The 20190-nt window shown below is 29.5% G+C and overlaps 1 protein-coding gene across 2 annotated transcripts in view; it reads left to right on the top strand.

Annotated features, from left to right (window-relative positions):
• The window catches only part of LOC136979082 (protein VAC14 homolog), an 80517-nt gene that overhangs the window by 2617 nt on the left and 57710 nt on the right, over positions 1–20190 (top strand). For both annotated transcript variants that reach the window (XM_067274991.1, XM_067274990.1), the window contains exons 2-5: positions 3280–3430; positions 8956–9123; positions 14621–14683; positions 16343–16450. In XM_067274991.1, coding sequence (XP_067131092.1) covers positions 3280–3430; positions 8956–9123; positions 14621–14683; positions 16343–16450 — 490 coding nt within the window. The remainder of the gene's footprint in view (positions 1–3279; positions 3431–8955; positions 9124–14620; positions 14684–16342; positions 16451–20190) is intronic.

The following is a 20190-nucleotide window of genomic DNA, read 5'->3' as shown; positions in this document are numbered from 1 at the left end:
TCTAAAATACTCTCACATTTCATCATAAGCCCCCTTACACTAGATTTGTGTTTAAACTACCTTTTACTACATCTCTCTTGTGCTCACTTATTCACTCTCCTAAATTTATTCTTCTGGACCCTATGTAAAATTTCTCCTCTTTTGTACCTTTCTCCTTTCTTATTAAATACACTCCAGATTGCTATACACACTCAAATCTTTTTCATTCCTCAACATATCAAAAACTGTTTTGCACTTCAAGAAAACTATCCTTCCTTCATATCTCCTTATTCAACATTTTATTCATCTTTATATCAACAAAAACAGTAATTTTATTCTCCACATTCCTCTCTTCATCCCCCACACCTCATTCTTACACCATTCATGCTTCCTGTTTTACTCTACTCCTAATTCTTTCAACCATCTCACTTAAAATCATAAAATTCTTAAACTGTCATCTCTACGTTGTCAATAAATGTGATGCAGGCGCCATGAGCTCCCAACTTTAACCCCTCCCACTCTGACCCACTTTCACCTCCTATTCTTCACCTTACTTCTTATTTCATTATCTTTCTCCCCTCCAACCTCCAGGTCGTACCCTTGAGTAATACCTGGAGTCTCCCCTCTTTCTAAAAATACCTTTAAAAATAAACTGTCATCTCAGCCTACTACTATTATCAAATCAACCTCTCTACTACAGTACTTATAAAATACTTTTCTGGATTCCAATTCACAAATTTCAAACTACAGATAACTTGTACCTAATTGGTTCTCTAGACCTCCAAATGTATCAAAGGTTCTTTGGCTATTTTTTTCCTACAAACCTCAGTGCTTATTGTGCTAAAATTCAGATAATTTACTTCTTTTAACCTCCTCCTCTTGTTGTGAGATGAAATGAGAATACTGTACAAAGAGGATATGTATGAATATAAGAACAGTCAAACAGATGTGTATTTATCTATTATGTTTGGGAAATCAGATGATAAACAGAAATGATGCTGATATGTTATCAGAAATTTGGAAATCAGGGATTGATAAGAAGAGAGCAATGATGAAGGAAGAATTAAAGTTTAAAGGAAAGATAGGAGTTAAGAGGTGAGGGAGGAAAGCTGTAAAATTTTTGAAAAAAGTTGTAGTTAAATGGTAGATAGTTTGTGAGTATGTTATGATGATAAAAATCCAGCAATGAGTTGCATAACTTTCCTGGCAAAATAGTTAAAATTGTATGTATACCATCTGTTATGAGATTTTATTAAAAAGCTTTTTACATTATTAATTATTATAAAATGGCAAAAAGCTTAATTTTGAGAGTTGAGATGAGTTTTATAAAAAAATTGTAAATGCAAATAATGAGTGAAATCTTCAAGTCCAACCTCACTTGAGATATGACTTATGACCCTCTTTATCTTCCCACCTCCTTGACCTCTAACCACTAAAATTTAATAGCATCAATTCCCAATACAAAAACCTCCTTACAAAATTTCAGAAATTTTTGACAAAAGGCACAACTTCTTTTGCATTTCTCTATGTTTCAAGGCCCCCTGAGTCCAAAAATATAAAAATCTTGGAAGTTATTTTTTTTTGACTGATTGCCATACTTTCCCTCTGTTATATATAACTGCCAGGAAAGTAAAAAGTGGGGTATTGTGGTTGGCCAGGAATTTAAATTAAAATTAAATTGATGAATAGAAAATAGAACAAATGGTTGGTGTTTGATGATTTTCAATTTTAATATGATGGAAAGAATGTAGAAAGGAACATTGGCTGTGTTGTTCCAAAAATATGTTCAAAAAGTTGCATTTGTTGTGTATTGCTGATGATGGAAAGAAATTCTTCCTGAAAATGTTTTGGTGATTAAATTAAGCTGATTTTTTGATGAAGGATTGACATTTTGTCTGTTTCATATCCTTAGAGTCACTGTTTGGTAGTTTTAAAAATAAAAATTTTAGCATATTGGTAGGGAAATCTGTTTTTATACCTGTAGTGAACATGTTATGCCAAACAATCTTCCAGATTGTATTAGACCTAAATCAAAAATTGGGTTAATAAATATTTATATTTGTATGTTAAATATCTTTAATTTCCAGTTTTAATTCTTAAAATTATCTATCTTAAACCTTTCTATATAAATATAAAGATTATTTTCTTTTTGTTATCATATTTACATGTTTACTACCTTTTGTTGCATTTATTTACACTGCAAATTATGTACATTGTTGGGCTACAATTTGAAAAAATTGTAGACCTATAAATTCCTACTGTTGTCTGTCCATCTGTCTTTCTTTAATCTTGAGAATGGAGTTAGATGAAATTGATACCAGATATGGAAACCTTAGGAGGCTCCAATTAACTATATATGAACTTTTGATGTAAACTGGAAGTCAGGTTGTTTCAATTTAAAACTTTTCCCCTATAAGGACTTACATGACCAGCATGACTCTATTGTTAAAGGAAAAGTATGATGTACAGGGGCAAGCCACTATTAATTTGAGGTGGAGAGCATATATTTTAAATTAAATTAAAATTACAGTTCAGCATTGTGATGATGTCACAATAAATAATTGCTCATTGTAGATTATCTTTTAATTTGAGATCAGTATATAAGTGTGATGAATTTGAAGTATGCCAAAAACAGCATTTACAGAAATTAAAATAATTTCTGATATTGTTTTTATTTTAACAGTAATTAGAGTATAAATTAATCTGGTATGCCTTCAGCAAATCTACATTAAATATAAATATTTTTGCTACAAACCATCAGGTAGACCTGTAGTTCTGTAGATCATTAGTGACCTTTGGATCAGTTTTTGAGAACAACTGACTTAAAGCTGTTAACTCTACTATAACTTTAAGTTTTTGCTTTAAGTGGTCAAAAAAACAAATTTTAGCAGATCATCACAGAAAAAATGTAATGTATACAAATTGGTCTACTATAGTAATCGACTTACCTAAAATTTTGACACAACACAATGCATCTGTTTTAGGGTTAATAAATATTATATAGAATGTATTTTTATAGAACATAATTTATAATTTATTTTCATATAAATAACATGAATAATTATTTTGAGAAAATTTTATACACATGCATCTAAATAACCTATAATAATTTTAAAATAATATGTCAAACAACCAAATATCCTAACATTTGGTTTGTAGCATGAAGTGGTAGTCAGCTGTAGATTAGTTTTAAACAGACTTAATCAAAAATTCAAATAAAATTAATTTGATATAAACATTCTGAAAAAAATTGTTTATAATAATTTTTCCTCAATTTATTTTTATGAAATTTCTATATAGGATGGTTAAAGATTTTGAAGCTGTAAACAACACAGTGCAGATTAAAAAATTGCTTCGTGTATTAGGTCAAGACTTTACTCTTTCTCATAATGCAAACAGTAGGAAAGGAGGTTTAATTGGACTGGCAGCAATGGCAATAGCATTGGGTAAAGTAAGTATATATGTTTTTATCTTAAATTTTAATTTTTTACTATATAAACTGCATTATTATCACAACAAATTATTTCCAACAACCTTTACTCTGCAGTTAAATTATTTCAAAAAATGCTTTTGAAAAAATCTTTACAATTTAGAATGCTTTTAAACTTTCCGGCTGCGTGATCTCAGATCATTCCCAGCTGCATATCGGCCGCTCTCTACCTATCAGTTTGAAATAACGATTTTGGTCGATCCTGAAGAGGGTTAGTAAAGCTAACCAAAAACGTTAGATTGAAGAAATAATTTAACTGCAGAGTAAAGGTTGTTGGAAGTAGTTTGTTATTTTAATTTTTTTTACTGAAAGTTGTATATTTATATTTGTATTGAGTAAATTATACTTGAATCTTTAAAGTAATATAGTAATTAAACTTTATTATATGGCAAAACTATGAATTATATTGAGTGAACGTCAGAAATCTATTTTATCGTTGCTTTACAATAGGGGTTTCCAATTGACTGAAAACTCCTGAAAAGTTAACTCTGGCCATCCTCTAATTAGAGGAATGAAAAATTTTGGGGAATTCCTAGAAATCACTTTAAATGCTAACTACTTATGTAAATCTACAGGTACAGGGTTCATAACAATTATGGAAAACCTAAAAAACATAGCATTTTCATGGATTTGGAAAATAGAGAGAATGTCATGGAATTTTTATGGAAATTGCTGTCCTGTGTTAATGGTACATACTTTTATCCAAAATATCAATAATTGATTAATTGATGCTGTAGATGTGCAAAGTTTCATTCGTGTGTAATGCATAGGAGTTTTCCAAGTAATCTTATTGAATCTTTCATTGAATCAAAGGGTAAAGTTGGAAATGAGTTTTATTGCAAACTGTGTGTTCACTTTCTGAACAGATTAGTTGGCTCAGAGTCCACACTTATTGAATGCTCAGTGAACATCTATTAAAAATATTTCTTGTCTTATGGGATTATATACCATATATTTTTGATGACGTGTGCTTTTACAGATGAGCACATGCACACTAATGTGTAAATTTAATTGAGATTAAATAGAAATTAATGTTATAGACTGTCTATCTATCAGTTTGTACATTTCTAGTTAGGTTGGTTAGGCGCAGTGGTGATATTCGGCGGGTTCGCACAGGTTCGGCCGAACTCGTTGTTAAAATTTTCAGTTTCCCGAACTTTGTTAAACAAACGAAACATTTCTCAGTGGGTTTGTTTTTTTTTTTTAAAATATATTAAAATATGCATATTATACTCTGTAATACTACTAAACTAGAGCCTTATACCCCGTTTGCACCGAGCATTTCAATCTAGATTGTAAGCAAGGTTAAGGAGTATGTCTTGGTGCGATCTCTCTCGACCGTTTCAATCGAGGTTTAATCGCGATCGATTCAAGAGAGTTCTTGATCTAGTCATAAGAGAAATCCCAGAATGCCACGCGCGTGAGATAATACAAGATGGCTGTCGAACACGTGTCAGGCTATGGACAGCGAAAGAAAAAGTATAATGTATCTCGAGAGATGATGACACGTGTGTATTTCCAGAAGCGCCATTTCGCGGTAAAGATTACCCCTGCCTAAAAAAAAAAAAAGGTTGACAGCCCTAAAATATTATCGTTACCTGCCCTTCACCCATGGCTCGTTACGTTCCAAGTATGCCACTGGTTGTTAGATATACGGTTGCAAGAAAACGTATTGTATTTATTTCTATTCAAAACTTCCATTTCATTTGTTGGTGATTGTCAGGGAAAAATTTTCTGCTAGTGAACCCCTTGTTAAATATTTCGAATATCATTACTGGTTAGGCGTACTTTCTGTTGATTGTCCAAGTGGTTGTGTTTTGTTACAGGTGATGGACTGTCTTGCTACTGAATCTTGCCATTATGGTTCAATCCTTATTACCAAGCTGTTTGCTAGTGATAGGACAATTAATCAGAATTGGGAATTGGAAAAATATTTCATCACAATTTCTGATTCTTAAAATGATTCTTCCACATTTAATAAGAAAATTCATTAATTGTTTCAAAGATTAAAAATTTTAAAAATTACGATATTAACAATTAAGTATTTATTTATTGGAAACTTTTATGTTGACAAAGCAGAGTACAAGACACCCCATATGTGAGGCGATGTTTGCCATGGTGGACTTCTTTATTTCATATAGTCAGAGCAATGAGATGCATATTTGGTCAATATTAACTGTTCCCATTTTAGGAGGGATAGGGTGATGTGCAGGAATAGTTCTGTAGTATTTAACTGGACCTGTTTTGGTAAAGAGAAATTACTGCTGTGCTTGATCCAAGAATGTATGTACACAAGAGTAATTATACAGGGAAAGGAAATGGTGTGGAGAGTTGTTAATTCATCATGGAGTTACCCCAATCTTACTTTTCAATATTAAATTTTTTAGGTTTTTTTTTTATATTCTTATTTTTTAATTTTTGTATTGGTTTTTTTAAGTTTTCAAGAAAGTTCAATCCTGTCAATTTATTAAAGTATGTAATGGTGAAAGATTTGTTTCTTTCTGTATTGAGTATGTGTAAATCAGCATCACACTGTATTTCTGACTATCTCAAAACAAAAATGAACTATTATAATCTGGGGACATCATAATCTGACTCACTCATTTTTAGAATGCTGTCAAGGGTATCATCAATAATGCTTTTATCTTATAAAAAAAACAAAAAAAAGAAGTTTAAATCTGTATTTTAATAATAAGTATATAGTAGAAATAACATATTGTATTGGAAGAAGAGTTTTTTTAAAGCTATTATTTTCTGTCAAGTGAATTATTGAAAACCTATAAATTTCCACTGTTGTCCCTTCCTTAATCTCAAGAATGGAGTTAAATACATGAAAGACAAGACCAGATATAGAAAGCTTAGAGGCAGGAGGCCCCGACTAAGTATATATGAACTTCCAATGCAAACTGGAAGTCACATTATTTCAATTCAAAACTTTTCTCCTAAAAGGATTTAGATAGATGACTGGCACAACTCCATTGCTAACAGAAAAATATGATGTACAGGGGCAAGACACTACTAATTTGAGGTGGAGAACATATATATTATATTAAATTAATTAAAAATATCACAAAATATCTTCCTAAGCCTTTATGTTTCCAGTACCCAAGACGAAAAATTAATAACGAACTAACGTTTTCGAATCTCCTCCGAGATCTTCGTCAGGTTCTTTGATGGTTTTGAAAATGGAATGCGATGACAATCGAATGCTTTTTAGACGTCGCTATTCAGCTTAGGGTAAACAGTATTGAAACGCGGGTGTATTACAAACCCGACTACCTACCTATGTACATACCCGCTGGATCTGAGGATCCGTATCCATATAAGATTGCGGCTTTCAGGGCGTTGGTTAGGAGGGCGTACACTCATAATTATAAATGGGAGGACACGGTCACAGAGCTGGGACACATAGAAGATATAGCTGCTAGTCATGGATACAGACGTGGCCTTGTCTGTAGATTAGCGCGTAACTTCCTTAATACAAACACAGCACATCACACCTCAGTGGAGTGGGATGGGTCCAATTTGGGTCTGACCCAGCGCATGGTGGTACAGTACAACAGAGGTCTGCATGCCCTGTACAAAGAAATAGCGCGGAAGAAGGGCACCAAGTTGGCGTACTCAAGAACACAATCGATCTATTCGCTACTCAGGAATGCCAAAGACAGACCGGATTTTCTAAGAGCGCCGGGGGTATATAGCATCCTGATAAGAGATCACAGGTTCCAAAGGAACCTTGTATATATCAGATCTACCAAGAGGTCCGTTCAAAGAAGGATCTCGGAACACAAGTACAACGTTGCCAAAAAAAGACACACCACCGCCCTGTTGACGTACGCCACGGACCCCGATGTAAAGGCAGTGTGGAGTGTTGAGTTTTGAGCACAATGAAACAGTCAACACTAAGGACAAAGAAAACATTTAATTATACAAAACTTAGGTATACAGCCAGCAAGGGAGCATTGGTGATATTCACAATACATATAACTAGTGGTGTCCAGTCCAACTTTGCCTTTGTAGAGATAAATCTTTAGGAATTTCAAACCTGGTCTATCCTTTCCTTTCTTACTTGGTCTCTCTTCCTCAAGCAGGTCCTTTCTTCACCTCTCACACAGGAAAAAGATATCCCATGCTCCTTTACATCCCCTATATATACATCCCCTGTAGCGCCTCCTTGTGTTACATTTAAATGCACAATTTAGAAAAACAAAAATATAGAGAAATATTATAACAACCACAATTATTTACACAGACAGCACATTAATAATAAACGTACTAAAATTATTATTATTCATAAGAGAAACATTACATGTAAACATTCACAAAATAAATACATCATGGTGGTTACTGCCACAGCAGATTTTGACAACACCAGCCTCATTAAAAGGTCATTCGATACGGACCACATCAGGGCCTTGGAGACCCTTGAGATTTACAAAGCATCAAAATTGGGGAAATGTATTAATTTCAAGGATGGCAACGTGTTATCGTATGCGTGGCGATATATATCCGAGGCGCACCCGCAGTGGTAGCCGTGTAGTATTCCTATATGGATAGACAGCGTCATTTTTACGATAATCTCACATATATATTAAATGCATGTTGAAACGTTCTCAGTTATTGCACGCGGGAAATGTTCTATCATTTGAATCTCAAAAGCATTCGATTGTCATCGCATTCCATTTTCAAAACCGTCAAAGAACCTGACGAAGATCTCAGAGGAGATTCGAAAACGTTAGTTCGTTATTAATTTTTCGTCTTGGGTACCGGAAACGTAAAGGCTTAGGAAGATATTTTGTGATGTTATATGTACCGGTATGAGGATTGTTTTCTAATTAAAAATATGATTAAAAATTCCAGCTTGGCATTGTGACAATGTCATAATAAATAATTGCTTGTTTTGTTTACTTTACTGCTTTGCCATCATAGTATAATCATATTATTTTTGAGTTATTCTTCTATGAGAAATATTTATGTAAGAAGAAGAAAAAATTAAAATTTAACAATCAAGATTTCTGTACCTGTTGAGAATGTAGCTATATTTATTGAATTTAATTCAATAGAAATTAAGGCCAAAATATTGAATAAATTAATTTTGAAATCCCAGCAAAATTTATTAGTTAATCTAAGAAATTCTTTTTGGATCTTAAAGATTATTTATTTTACAATCTGTGAAATGTAATATGACTAATTTAAACTGAATAAATAATAAATATTTTAAAAATATGCACCAGATGAAAATATAATTATGAAAATAAATATACATTAAAATTACAGCTGTTATAGGTATATTATTAACAAATTTTTTGATGCTGTAATATAACATTTTTTTAGTAACCTTGTTTATATAAGCTTATTTTCTGTATTCATTGATAAAATGGATTTTAATAATTAAGGAGAATGTTATCCTATAAATAGTATTAAATTTAAAAGTATATTTTTATATTTATATGTACAGTTTAACAAAAGAATTTTTAAATTTTCAGGATACGTCTTTCTACATTGATGATTTAGTATGCCCTATTATGTCTTGCTTTTCTGACCAGGACAGTAGAGTGCGTTATTATGCATGTGAAGCATTATACAATGTTGTGAAAGTTGCCCGTGGATCTGTTTTACCTTTTTTCAATGATATATTTGATGCATTGAGCAAGGTAATTTTTTAAAGTTAATACTAAAATCAGAAATAGTTTTCATTGAAACTTCTAAAAAAATAATTGATTTTTGTGAAATATGAAAATTGACCATAATATACAGAAAAGCTTTAGCTTGTATGTTGAAAGCTTTTAGTTGATTTCAAAACCAAAACTTTTATAAACTCGTAAAACTTAACAATAAAATAACGAAATATGACAATTAGGTTATGAAATTAATAACAAATCTATTGTAAAGCTACTTATTTTGACAGTTTTTAATCAATTGTAGTTGTATTGTGTATAAGATTCTGTAACTTCTCCTTAAACTTGAAAAATAGTCATTCAAATATTATGATGTTTCTTAAAAAGTTAAATTTTTAACACAGTTAAATTTAAACACTATATATATAAACTCAAATAAAAGGAAGAAAATTTTAAAAATTATTTATAATCATAATAAAATATATTTTTTTAAACTAATTTATAATATTGATATAACTAACAATAATTAATAATAATAATAATTTTACGTATGTGTAATAGCTTACATAATACTTCTATTATTTAATTTATTTTACACAAATCATTAAAATTTAAAATATAGTTTAAATTATCTTAATCATTTAGACATGTCTAATCATTGTTAATTATTGTTAGCTATATCAATAGTTATAGATTAGATAATTTGTAAAATGAACTAATCTTAATATCAAACTATATAAATAGTTTTAATTATTGCTGAAATTTGAGTTAAATAATCCATTTTTAATAAAGATACTAACATATAGGGTAGACTATTTTAATCGATCCAGTGGAATAACTTGAAAAATACATATCCTACAACAAAACCATTAACAATAAATGTTAGAATTAAAGGGACCACAAGATGGGCTATCAGTTTCATCATAGATTGCTTGAATCGGTGAAAATGGGGTCAGCTTCATTTTCTTAAATGGGAACCCTCATATTTTATTGCATATTTTGATTCTATATAAAAAATAAATGAATTTTTATCTAAAATTTTTTAATCTTTTTATCTTCTGATTAGTGCATTTTTTCGAAAGTTGCACTAATCAGAAGTTATGGACATTTGACATTTTACATGGCCACCATATCATGCACACATGAATCTGTGGATGTCTGTGAATTTCACTGAAAAAAGAAAGAAAAATGCTTAAAAACTTATTATACATAAGTTCTAGCTTACTGTGCATAGAACTTAAAAAGTCATTAGGAAGCAATTATTACCTGATGGAATTATTCTCTTTGTTGAAATAATGAACTCATACAAAACTAGTGCCACAGCAATCAAGCTTGTGATAAAGAGAGGACATTGATCTTAATTCCAACAAATAACAGTTTTCTAAACTTTTCCAGCATTCTTTTTCCAGTGAAATTCACAGACATTCACAGATTCACATATGCACAATGTTGCAGCTGCATTAATCTTCAAGCACTCACAACTTCTATTTAGTATAACTTTTGAAAAAATGTTTTAGATAAAAATTTGTTAATTTTTTATGTAGAATCAGAATATGCAATTAAAAAAATAGGGTTTTCATTTAAGAAAATGAAATTGACCCCATTTTCACTGATTCTACTGCCATCTATGATGAAACCAAAAACCCTACCTTGTGGCTCCCTTGAAGTCTAACACTTGTTGTTAATGATTTTTTTGTAGGATGTGTATTTTCTGAGTTATTTCACTAGATTGATTAAAATGGTCCACCCTGTATTTAATAGTTGGTATCATGTTAATAATCTGAAAAATTATCATCAAAAGAATATTTTGAATTTTGTGCAAATCACATGTTCATCAAAATAAATTTAGTTCTGTCTTATAATAATATTTAACACCCCACACTTTCATGTTCTAACAGGGATAGAAAGCTAGAGAAGGATAGATAGAAAGGGCTGAAGAAATAGCAGAAGTTGTAAGGAGTGGCTGATCATTGATTTCATTATCTTCCAGCAAAAAGAATGAATATCATAGAAACATTATACAATGTCTCATAATTAGGATTGCCCACTTCTGAGGTGTTGATTTCAGTAGATGACCATTCCATAAGTAGTAAATTCTGAGAGATAATCTTAAAAGCAAAATTACCACATAAGATAACTTTGGAACATATTCTTATTACTGAAAAAGCACAAATCAACAATTTAATCTTCATTGAACAACAAAAACACTAGCTAAACCTATAAATACCAGACCTTGAATGATTTAACATGAATTTCCTAACAGAATTGTAGATATTTGAGAACATGGTAATCTAAGAAACTTAAATATATTTTTGAACTATGTTTAGATGAAAGTTGTGCATTAATTTGATTTTCTTAGAATAATTACTGACATTGTAAACTTCAGCAGAACATATAATAGAAAAAACTAATGATGACTTTTTCATACCCATTTTTATTGTGGATCTATAAAAATTGTTTTACCCTCTCATATTCCAGTTTTTTTTGTATCAGTTTTGCTTGTACTTTGGCTTCTTTCATTTACTTTAAATAAACAAAAGTTTGTTCTTTGACACTGGTGTAAATATGATACCTTTAAATTGTACTACAAAAGGAGTTGTATGCAAAGTTTCAGCTTTACAATTGATATAGTATATGGATTTTAGGTATCAGATATACAGAACATCACACATTTTCATTTTTTTAAGAAACAAAGTTTATTACTTTCTGTTCTCTTAATGTTTCCACTTCTTTAAATAAAATCTTGATTTGCTACTTGAGATGAGATGATGCAAAAAATTAAGCTTATTGAGCTTCATTCATCAAATTACATTGAGGCGATTTGGAGGAAACATATTTTCATATATATGACAGAGTGACTTATATAAAAGTATTTAATAAGAAAATGCATATGTATCTATGAACACTTAATTACTAAAAAAATATCAAGCAAAACAATTTACAATACATACACACAAAAAAATAATCCACTTTTGATATATGTTCCATATAGTTATCATGAATATTACAAAACAGAATGGATACAGAATATGGCATATGGAAGAGGTTTCTGAATGATCCTCAGAACAATCTTTTATCATCTTGATAAAAGATTGTTCTGAAGATCATTCAGAAACTCTTCTGTATTCTTTCCTTAGTATTGTGGTTTTCAAGAACATCAACTTGATCTAATCCCCAATTTAATAATAATTCATAAGACAATCACCTTTTGAGTAAGTTGGTGAAGTAGATCTCGAATGAGAAGTTGGAAGAATTTCAACATTTTTGTCAATTTCCAGGAGGCTCCCAGCTATAAATCTCAGATTTGCTGGGAGCCTCCTGAAAATTGATCAAATTATTTGTACAAATTTGTTTATAAATGACCTCAAAGATCAGTATTAACGTAAAAACACGTAAACAGATAATAAAAATATCTTCTTTACTTGCCATGTCTAATCACCAGGAACAAACTATTCTCCACAGCAGAGACGACCTTTCTTCGTCCTGTCCAAAGAAAGGTCGTCTCTGCTGTGGAGAATAGTTTGTTCCTGGTGATTGGACATGGCGAGTAAAGAAGATATTTTTATTATCTGTTTATGTGTTTTTACGTTTAATACTGTATTTCTGCCAGCCCTATTTTACAAAGACCTCAAAGGTCATTTATATACACAGAATTTTATCAACTTATCCAAATAAGTGAGTGGTTCTCCAAAGATATCAATAGGAAATTTTAACTTGAATAATTAAATAACTACTTCACATTCAAAAAGAAAATATAAAAGCTGGAGGAAATTATTTAGAAATTACAAAATTAATACATGCAATAGATGAAGATTGGTATAAATATCTAGGAATTGAATAAGCAGGAACTATAAACCTTGTAATGATGAGAACTGCAATAGGGAAAAGATTCCTCTGTAGGTTAAAACTCTTATTCAAAACCCATTTTAATGTACATAACAGTTTTACATCCATCAACATTTACATAATTCCAGTTTTAACTTATTCTTAAATATCATGAAGTAGATTAACACAAGTAGTAGTGGTTTGACACACTTTGATCACAAAATTAATTTTTCAAGTAAGATTACAAATTATTATTTAAAATTATATTTATTATAAAAATTTGTTGAGTAAATTAAATTAAGATTACAAATAATTTTTAATCTTAATTTAATTACTAAAAAAATATCTGAATTTAATATTTTAATGGCTCTGTAATTACACAACTAATTGAATTTGCTGATAATATTTGTTATTTTATTGTGCTTTGTAATACAGCATTTTGCTGAGTAAATAAATATTTTTCTATAATTACTGTATTGAAATAAATGCTATTATCATTCATCAAATTGAGCCAAATAGACCAATGTTTTTTGAATTAAATTTTTACTTAACGTAGATAAGTTTTTCTCAGCAAATAAGGTGTTGGTGAATTTGCTATTTTTGTGCTGAGGGTGATTTCCAATATAGATTTATAGTTTAATTATAATAGTTATGAAATTTAACACATTACTGCTAATGTGATACTGTATTTTTTGTTTAGAAGCTTATTTTACTTTACATTTTGTTTGCATAAATTCAAATCAAAATGTCTACAGATAATATGCACATCAGGCATATTATGTGTTATTTAAGTTTCATAAAGGATATAACACTATACAAACAGTAAAAAGTACTCGTAGTGTATGAGGAAAATGTTCCTTAATGTCAGACATGTCAAATGTAGTTTTGGAAGTTTCATTTAGGAAATTTTGAACTAAAGGATACAAAATGTATAGGGTGCCCAAAAACTGTTGAAGAAGAGAAATTTTAGGTTGAAATTGTTAAAAATCAATGAATAACAACTTGTAAACTTGCAACAAATCTTAGCGTGTAACCAATATGATAATTGTGTTTCATATGCATTAAGTAAAAAAACAAACTGGATTGAGTATAATTTTGTCTAACAAAGGTAGACAGCTAAGGTTTTATTTTATTTTTAAATTAGTCAGACATTTTTATCATAGAAAACTTTTCTTATGGATGACAAAATTAAAATAAAAATATTTGTTATTAACCAAAAAGTTTGTTCTAGTGAGTGGTGATTGTTCTGTCGAGTACTGGGATACAACTGTATTTGATTAACACCATTTTGATATATGCATTGAGAGATTAATTAATTGCATTAGTCAAGGGATACCTGTACTTAACACTAACAATTTAGAATTAGTCTGACATGAAAGTATATATAAATACACAAACTATGTATGGAAGTGTAACAGAAATGGCATATGCAACAAGTTAACATGATGCTGCTAATTGTTTCTAGCGCAGGAATAATAACACACAAACTTTGATAGTCTAATGACACTAAATCTACCTCTGTGGTTCTAAATGACTTTACATGAAGTAATGATGAAAACTTTCCATTTTACTCAAAAGTTTCTTAATATTTAGTAATACAAAAGAAAAATTTATTATTTGTTATAAAGTGTTACTATTAGCAATAATTGGTTTTCATTATGTTGTAAATAAATTAAATTTTAAATTAAATATTTTATCTTTATTACAGCTAGCAGCTGATCCTGATCAAAATGTGAAAAATGGGTGTGAATTGCTTGATAGATTATTAAAGGTATGTTGTATATTTGCTAATTATATTTTTATAAACATGATTTAGAGTTTGATATATGAATAAAATGAGATTAGATTCATTTAAAAATACATCTGTGTTCTTTTAAAACTGAAATTAATTAAATTTTCTGTGAGAAAAATTTCCTTACCAGTAACAAAAATTAGCATAAATTTTACTATTGTTATAAAATTTCTTGAATGCTTTATGATAATTAAAAAAAATAATTAAAATTTGATGAAATAAACTTGTTATTCTACAACTTTCAAAATTGCATAATAAACAGCACATTTCTATCACCTGAATATAAGAATAAAGTCATTTTTCAGGTAATGAATGTTTTGAAAAATGAATGAATGCCAAAAAATTAAGTGTGTCATATTTCTAGTTTCCATGCATTCACTCATTCATGTATTTTTGAATAGTCCCTTCATGTATTAAGTTTTAACAGATTTCTATCGTGCAGTATTTGTGGCTACTTAGATTCAATAACTGAATTTAATATTTTAATGGCCCTGTAATTACACAACTAATTGAATTTGCTAATAATATTTGTTATTTTATTGTGCTTTGTAATACAGCATTTGCTGAGTAAATAAATACTTTTCTATAATTACTGTATTGAAATAAATGCTATCATCATTCATCAAATTGAGCCAAATAGACCAATGTTTTTTGAATTAATGCAGTTATTGAAACATACTGCAATGATATCCAATCATATTGTGAATGATCATCTCATAAGAACTTGAGAATATTATTATTGCATATTGTATGATATTGTATAGTATGATTGTATATTCTATGATATGATGTAATTCTGGGCAATGACTGCTGCATTGAGATTGCATATTATTGTGTATGTGATTTTATTATTACAGAAAATATAGGTCTGTTTTTCTCAGTTTAATAAGATTAGGCTAAATGACCAATTTCTACACATACAGTTTAATTCTACATCTTTATAATTAAATTTAACAGAATTTGTATCTATAAATTAAAAGTTATTTCTTCACATACCAGATGTATCATATACTCTTTCAGTTTCCCTTAGAATTACTAATTACACAATATAATGTAATAAGACTTAATAAAACTCTCTAATTTAATATAATTTTTTTTGTTAAAAAAACTATTGTTAAATTGTTAAAAAAACTATTGTTAAACTCACTCTGTATAATATCTAGAAAGATTAATAAAATATAATAAACATTATAAAAATATTGTTAAAATTTCAGTTATGTATTTATTTTATTTTTGTATATTTATTTTAAAAACGTTGGTAATGTAAAAAAGGTTTTGTTTTTGAATATATGTTTGAAGTTACTTTCAATATATACATTTTTATCTTTCAAAGATATTCAAAAATTTACTAACAATATTTATGAAAATTAACTGAGTTTAAAAATTCTGTTTATACTTTATTGTATGAAAAATTTATATGAAATATGAAAGTCTTAATGATTTATTCCCATTCTAATGCTTAGATTTTTTGATCTTTATCAAAATTAATTAAACATATTTAGCATAAAATATCTCAAGAAAATATAAAAATTACCTCTAATAATATACTTAATTTTGTATTAAAAAGCATTAAGTGTAGGAAAATTTTTAGAAAGAACACAAAGAAACATTCTTAAAATATTTTTGAAATATTTACAGGATATTGTAACTGAAAGTTCTTCATTTGATTTAGTTGCATTTATGCCTCTTTTAAGAGAGAGGATTTATACAAAAAACCCTTTTGCCAGACAGTTTTTAGTTTCATGGGTAAGTAATTTTTTTTTGTATGCTAAATGTATTTTAGACATAAAAGCTTTTATTTATTTATTTAGCATATTTATTTATTTTATTTTTTATTTCTAATTAGTATGAACACAAAAATATTTCAATATTATTCTAAATTAAAATTTTTTTAATATATTAAACAATAATACAATTCAGCGAATAACAAATTTTAACCGCCTACTATTTTTTGTGTTGTTTTGTAAATATTAACATTCAGTATTCATTAGTCATTTTTATATCACAAACAATATTCAGTTAGTCTAGCTAATAAAGCTATGAAAAATAAGATCAATCTAGATTAACAAATGAAATGGTTAAATATGCAAATGATTATTTTACTTTATTAATTCCAATTATTCTTCAATCTATCAATATATTTAGCCATTTTAATTAATATTGATTAGCAAAGTTTTACTCTATTTATTTTTATCATTTATACCATACATTATAATAATTAAAAAATGTTACATTTTCTACCGTTTACCATCATCTTTAATTTTGATATTTTTCAGTAGCTTCAATTGAATCTGCACATTTGCACAATTTGCACATTTTGCACAATTGAATCACTCTGAGTAATTTTATTGTTTGAAATTTCTGCATATAGTTCTCATTTTATGTGATAATTATGCTAATAATGATATGGCTTTTAAATATTACTTTTTTTATTTTATAATTTTTATCTAAATAACTAAATCTTATCTGACATGAAAGTTTCTGTAAAATAAATCTTAATAAATGTGAATTCTACTTATGTGAAAGTTTATTTTGTTAAATTTATTTTTAAAAATTTAATTCTTAGTTTTAATATATGAACTGTTTATTGCACTTAACAAATAAGATATTATTATTAATACATTTAACAAAAATTGGAGATCTCATATCTTCCATAGATAAAAACAATTATTTATTTTTACTCTAAGACAGTGGTAACCAAACTATAACTTAAGCCAAATCTCTCCCATAGCACATGTTAATTCATCCTATGAACATGTTTGACACATCATTTATAAATAATAGAAATAGACCTACTTTTTGTGTATATGGAATATGCAAGGTATTTGTGGTCTGCCTACCTGTGACTTATGTTCAATTTGGCCTATCAATTAAAATGTTTGGATACCATGGCTCTAAGATATAAGAAAAAATATATTTGGTTTTTTTTTAATTAATTATCTATCATCCAAATGTTCAAACATTCATTTTGCTGTTTTTCACATGATTATTCAATTTTATCCACATATAATATTGTTTAAATAATCTAACATAAAAATAGAATTATTTTAAGTGTTAAAACAATAGATATTCATCACTATTTGTTATGTCCATTCAAATGAACTTTCATTCAATTCTTGGTATTCACTATTAAGGAAGAAATGTAATTTAATTCATTTTTTGTAAATAATAAGCATTATACTTCATTCTTAGAACCTATAACTGGTGTGATATAAAAACAAAGGATGCTTATCACCACAAACGTTTTCGAACTGCTGGGAGTTCTTCTTCAGGTGTGAGACTGAATTACTGATGGGACAGAGCAAACCGTTAAAGGAAATTCGAGAAACAATAATAAGGTGTTACATGAGATACGTGTGTGTTTGTCTAGTTGACTCAACATGACCGTAAAGGTCAGAGTCTATCAACGTCTGCCATGCTGTCGACAGAATCAATTCATCCTTAAAATTGATGCAGTTCTCATTGAGGGACGATTTGTAGATTTGAATGGCCCCCAGCCACTTAAGGTGTTTGTTGTGTGACATAGTGCGAATGAGTTTTGCCTGGTGGAAGGCCACCACAATGTCTGGGTCGGCGGCCTATGCGGCGAGGGTGGAGGTATTTCTCTGATGACATATGTCTGCTATATGCTCCTGGAGTCTGACTTCCAAGGAGCGTTTTGTGGATCTGATGTAAACGAGGTCCCTATCAAACCGATTATCCCTAATGGGGATGCTATATATTCCAGGGAGGCTGTTCTGTTTAGGGGGGTCCTTTCCATTGCGAAGGATGTCAAAGATGGTAGGACAACTCCTGTATGCGATCTTAATACGTCTTTTTTTGGCTATCTCGGAATAGAGTGTTTTTAGGTATGGATTGAATGTGATAGGGATCCGTTGTACCTCGTCGAGTGCGCTAGGGACCGGTTGTATCATGTCAGGAGGGTTGTTATTGTAATCTGAGTTGGGAATATTTGAATTGTTTACTAACAAAAATGCAAGTACATGGATCTTTATCAAATGAGTGGTAATACCACTTAAAGTGTACCACCTAAGTTGGACAAGCTTCTAACTTGGTCTCTGGAGATCCAGGATTATGTCTATGCCCTCTGTCATTACACAGTGGCTCAGCACTGCAGAAGCCACCCTGTAGTATTGGAGATTGGATAAATCTTAATATAATAATTTACCCCTGGGACTAGTGGGAGTATCACATGATGTGATAGAGCTTCCTGTGAGTCAGCAGCAGTCAGCTTACTATTAGGCCCAGAAGCAGCCAGCTGTCCTATTGGAAAACATCCAATAGATATCTCACAGATACTTTTAGAATCATTAAACCATGCATCCAGCATGGTTTAATGATTCTAAATGCATGGATTGTATATGATTCTATGCATGGATTGTAACATAGGGAAAATATATGGTCAATGTCTGTAGAGCCCCCAATGCAAATGCAAGGTTGAATACAATGGGGTGTCAGCTGATAACCCAAGGTAATTGTTTACAGCACCCATTATATCATATGGATACCTTCCAGCTTTCAGCACAATGCCTTCCATTTTGGCATTGGCAGGCATCCCTCTTAGTTGGACCTGGCAAAGGCACATGAAAAAACCTCACCATTACATTGTAGCACAGATACTAAGCTCCCACAAAACAAGGTGGAGACAATGGAGAAGTGGACATGTTACTAAATAGAATACATTGTTACAGCATTAAAATCAAAAGTATTGTCATACATACAAATCATTATTACCATATTTACTTAAATCAACACTTTTTCAGGTTTTAGTGTCTTTGAAAATAGGGTACATATTACATTTAATATAATATGTCATATGTAGAAACTTCTAGTACCATGTGTCTTATTTCTTTGTTGTTAATTTTATGACATCATCTCTAATGATTTTATTAGACCAATATTTGTAATAGAAAATACTTAAAAGGTCATGTCAGTTTAAAATCATTAGTGTATTATAGTAACATGGCAAGTACATGGATGAAAATCCCAAAAAAAACATTGTGCTCTTTTAAGAAATGCTTTAAATAGCACTGAGTATAATTGCATGTGAAAATTGAGTCCAAGAGGACCAAGAGTTCCAATTTCAATACCACAGAAAACAATGATATATAACTTACTTTACTTGCAATAAATACTGAATATTTCTGTTGACATAAAGTTGTCTATTTGAAAAAAAAATCTGAGTGAGCGTATAGAAATTATGATATGTCTTAGATTCGATGGTATCTTATATTTGAGTAAATACAGTATCTGATGATTATTCTTGCTTTTAACTATTGGTTAATTCATATTAAATTTTTAAGATATATTAATAAAGTATTGAATATTTTGAAAAGCCACTACTTTAGTTTACTAATAATTCCTTGTTAGAATAAAATTAATTTGCATATATATTTTCTTAATATTTAGTCGTCATTATAAAGTAATTATCTTAAAGAAAAATTGAAGATTATTGTAAAATTGAATGAAGAATATAAATATGGTAT

This window comes from Centruroides vittatus, unplaced genomic scaffold (assembly GCF_030686945.1).
Source record: "Centruroides vittatus isolate TY-2023 unplaced genomic scaffold, ASM3068694v2 contig_577, whole genome shotgun sequence".
Classification (NCBI taxonomy): Eukaryota; Metazoa; Arthropoda; class Arachnida; order Scorpiones; family Buthidae; genus Centruroides; species Centruroides vittatus.
This window is presented reverse-complemented; position numbering and strand designations above follow the sequence as displayed.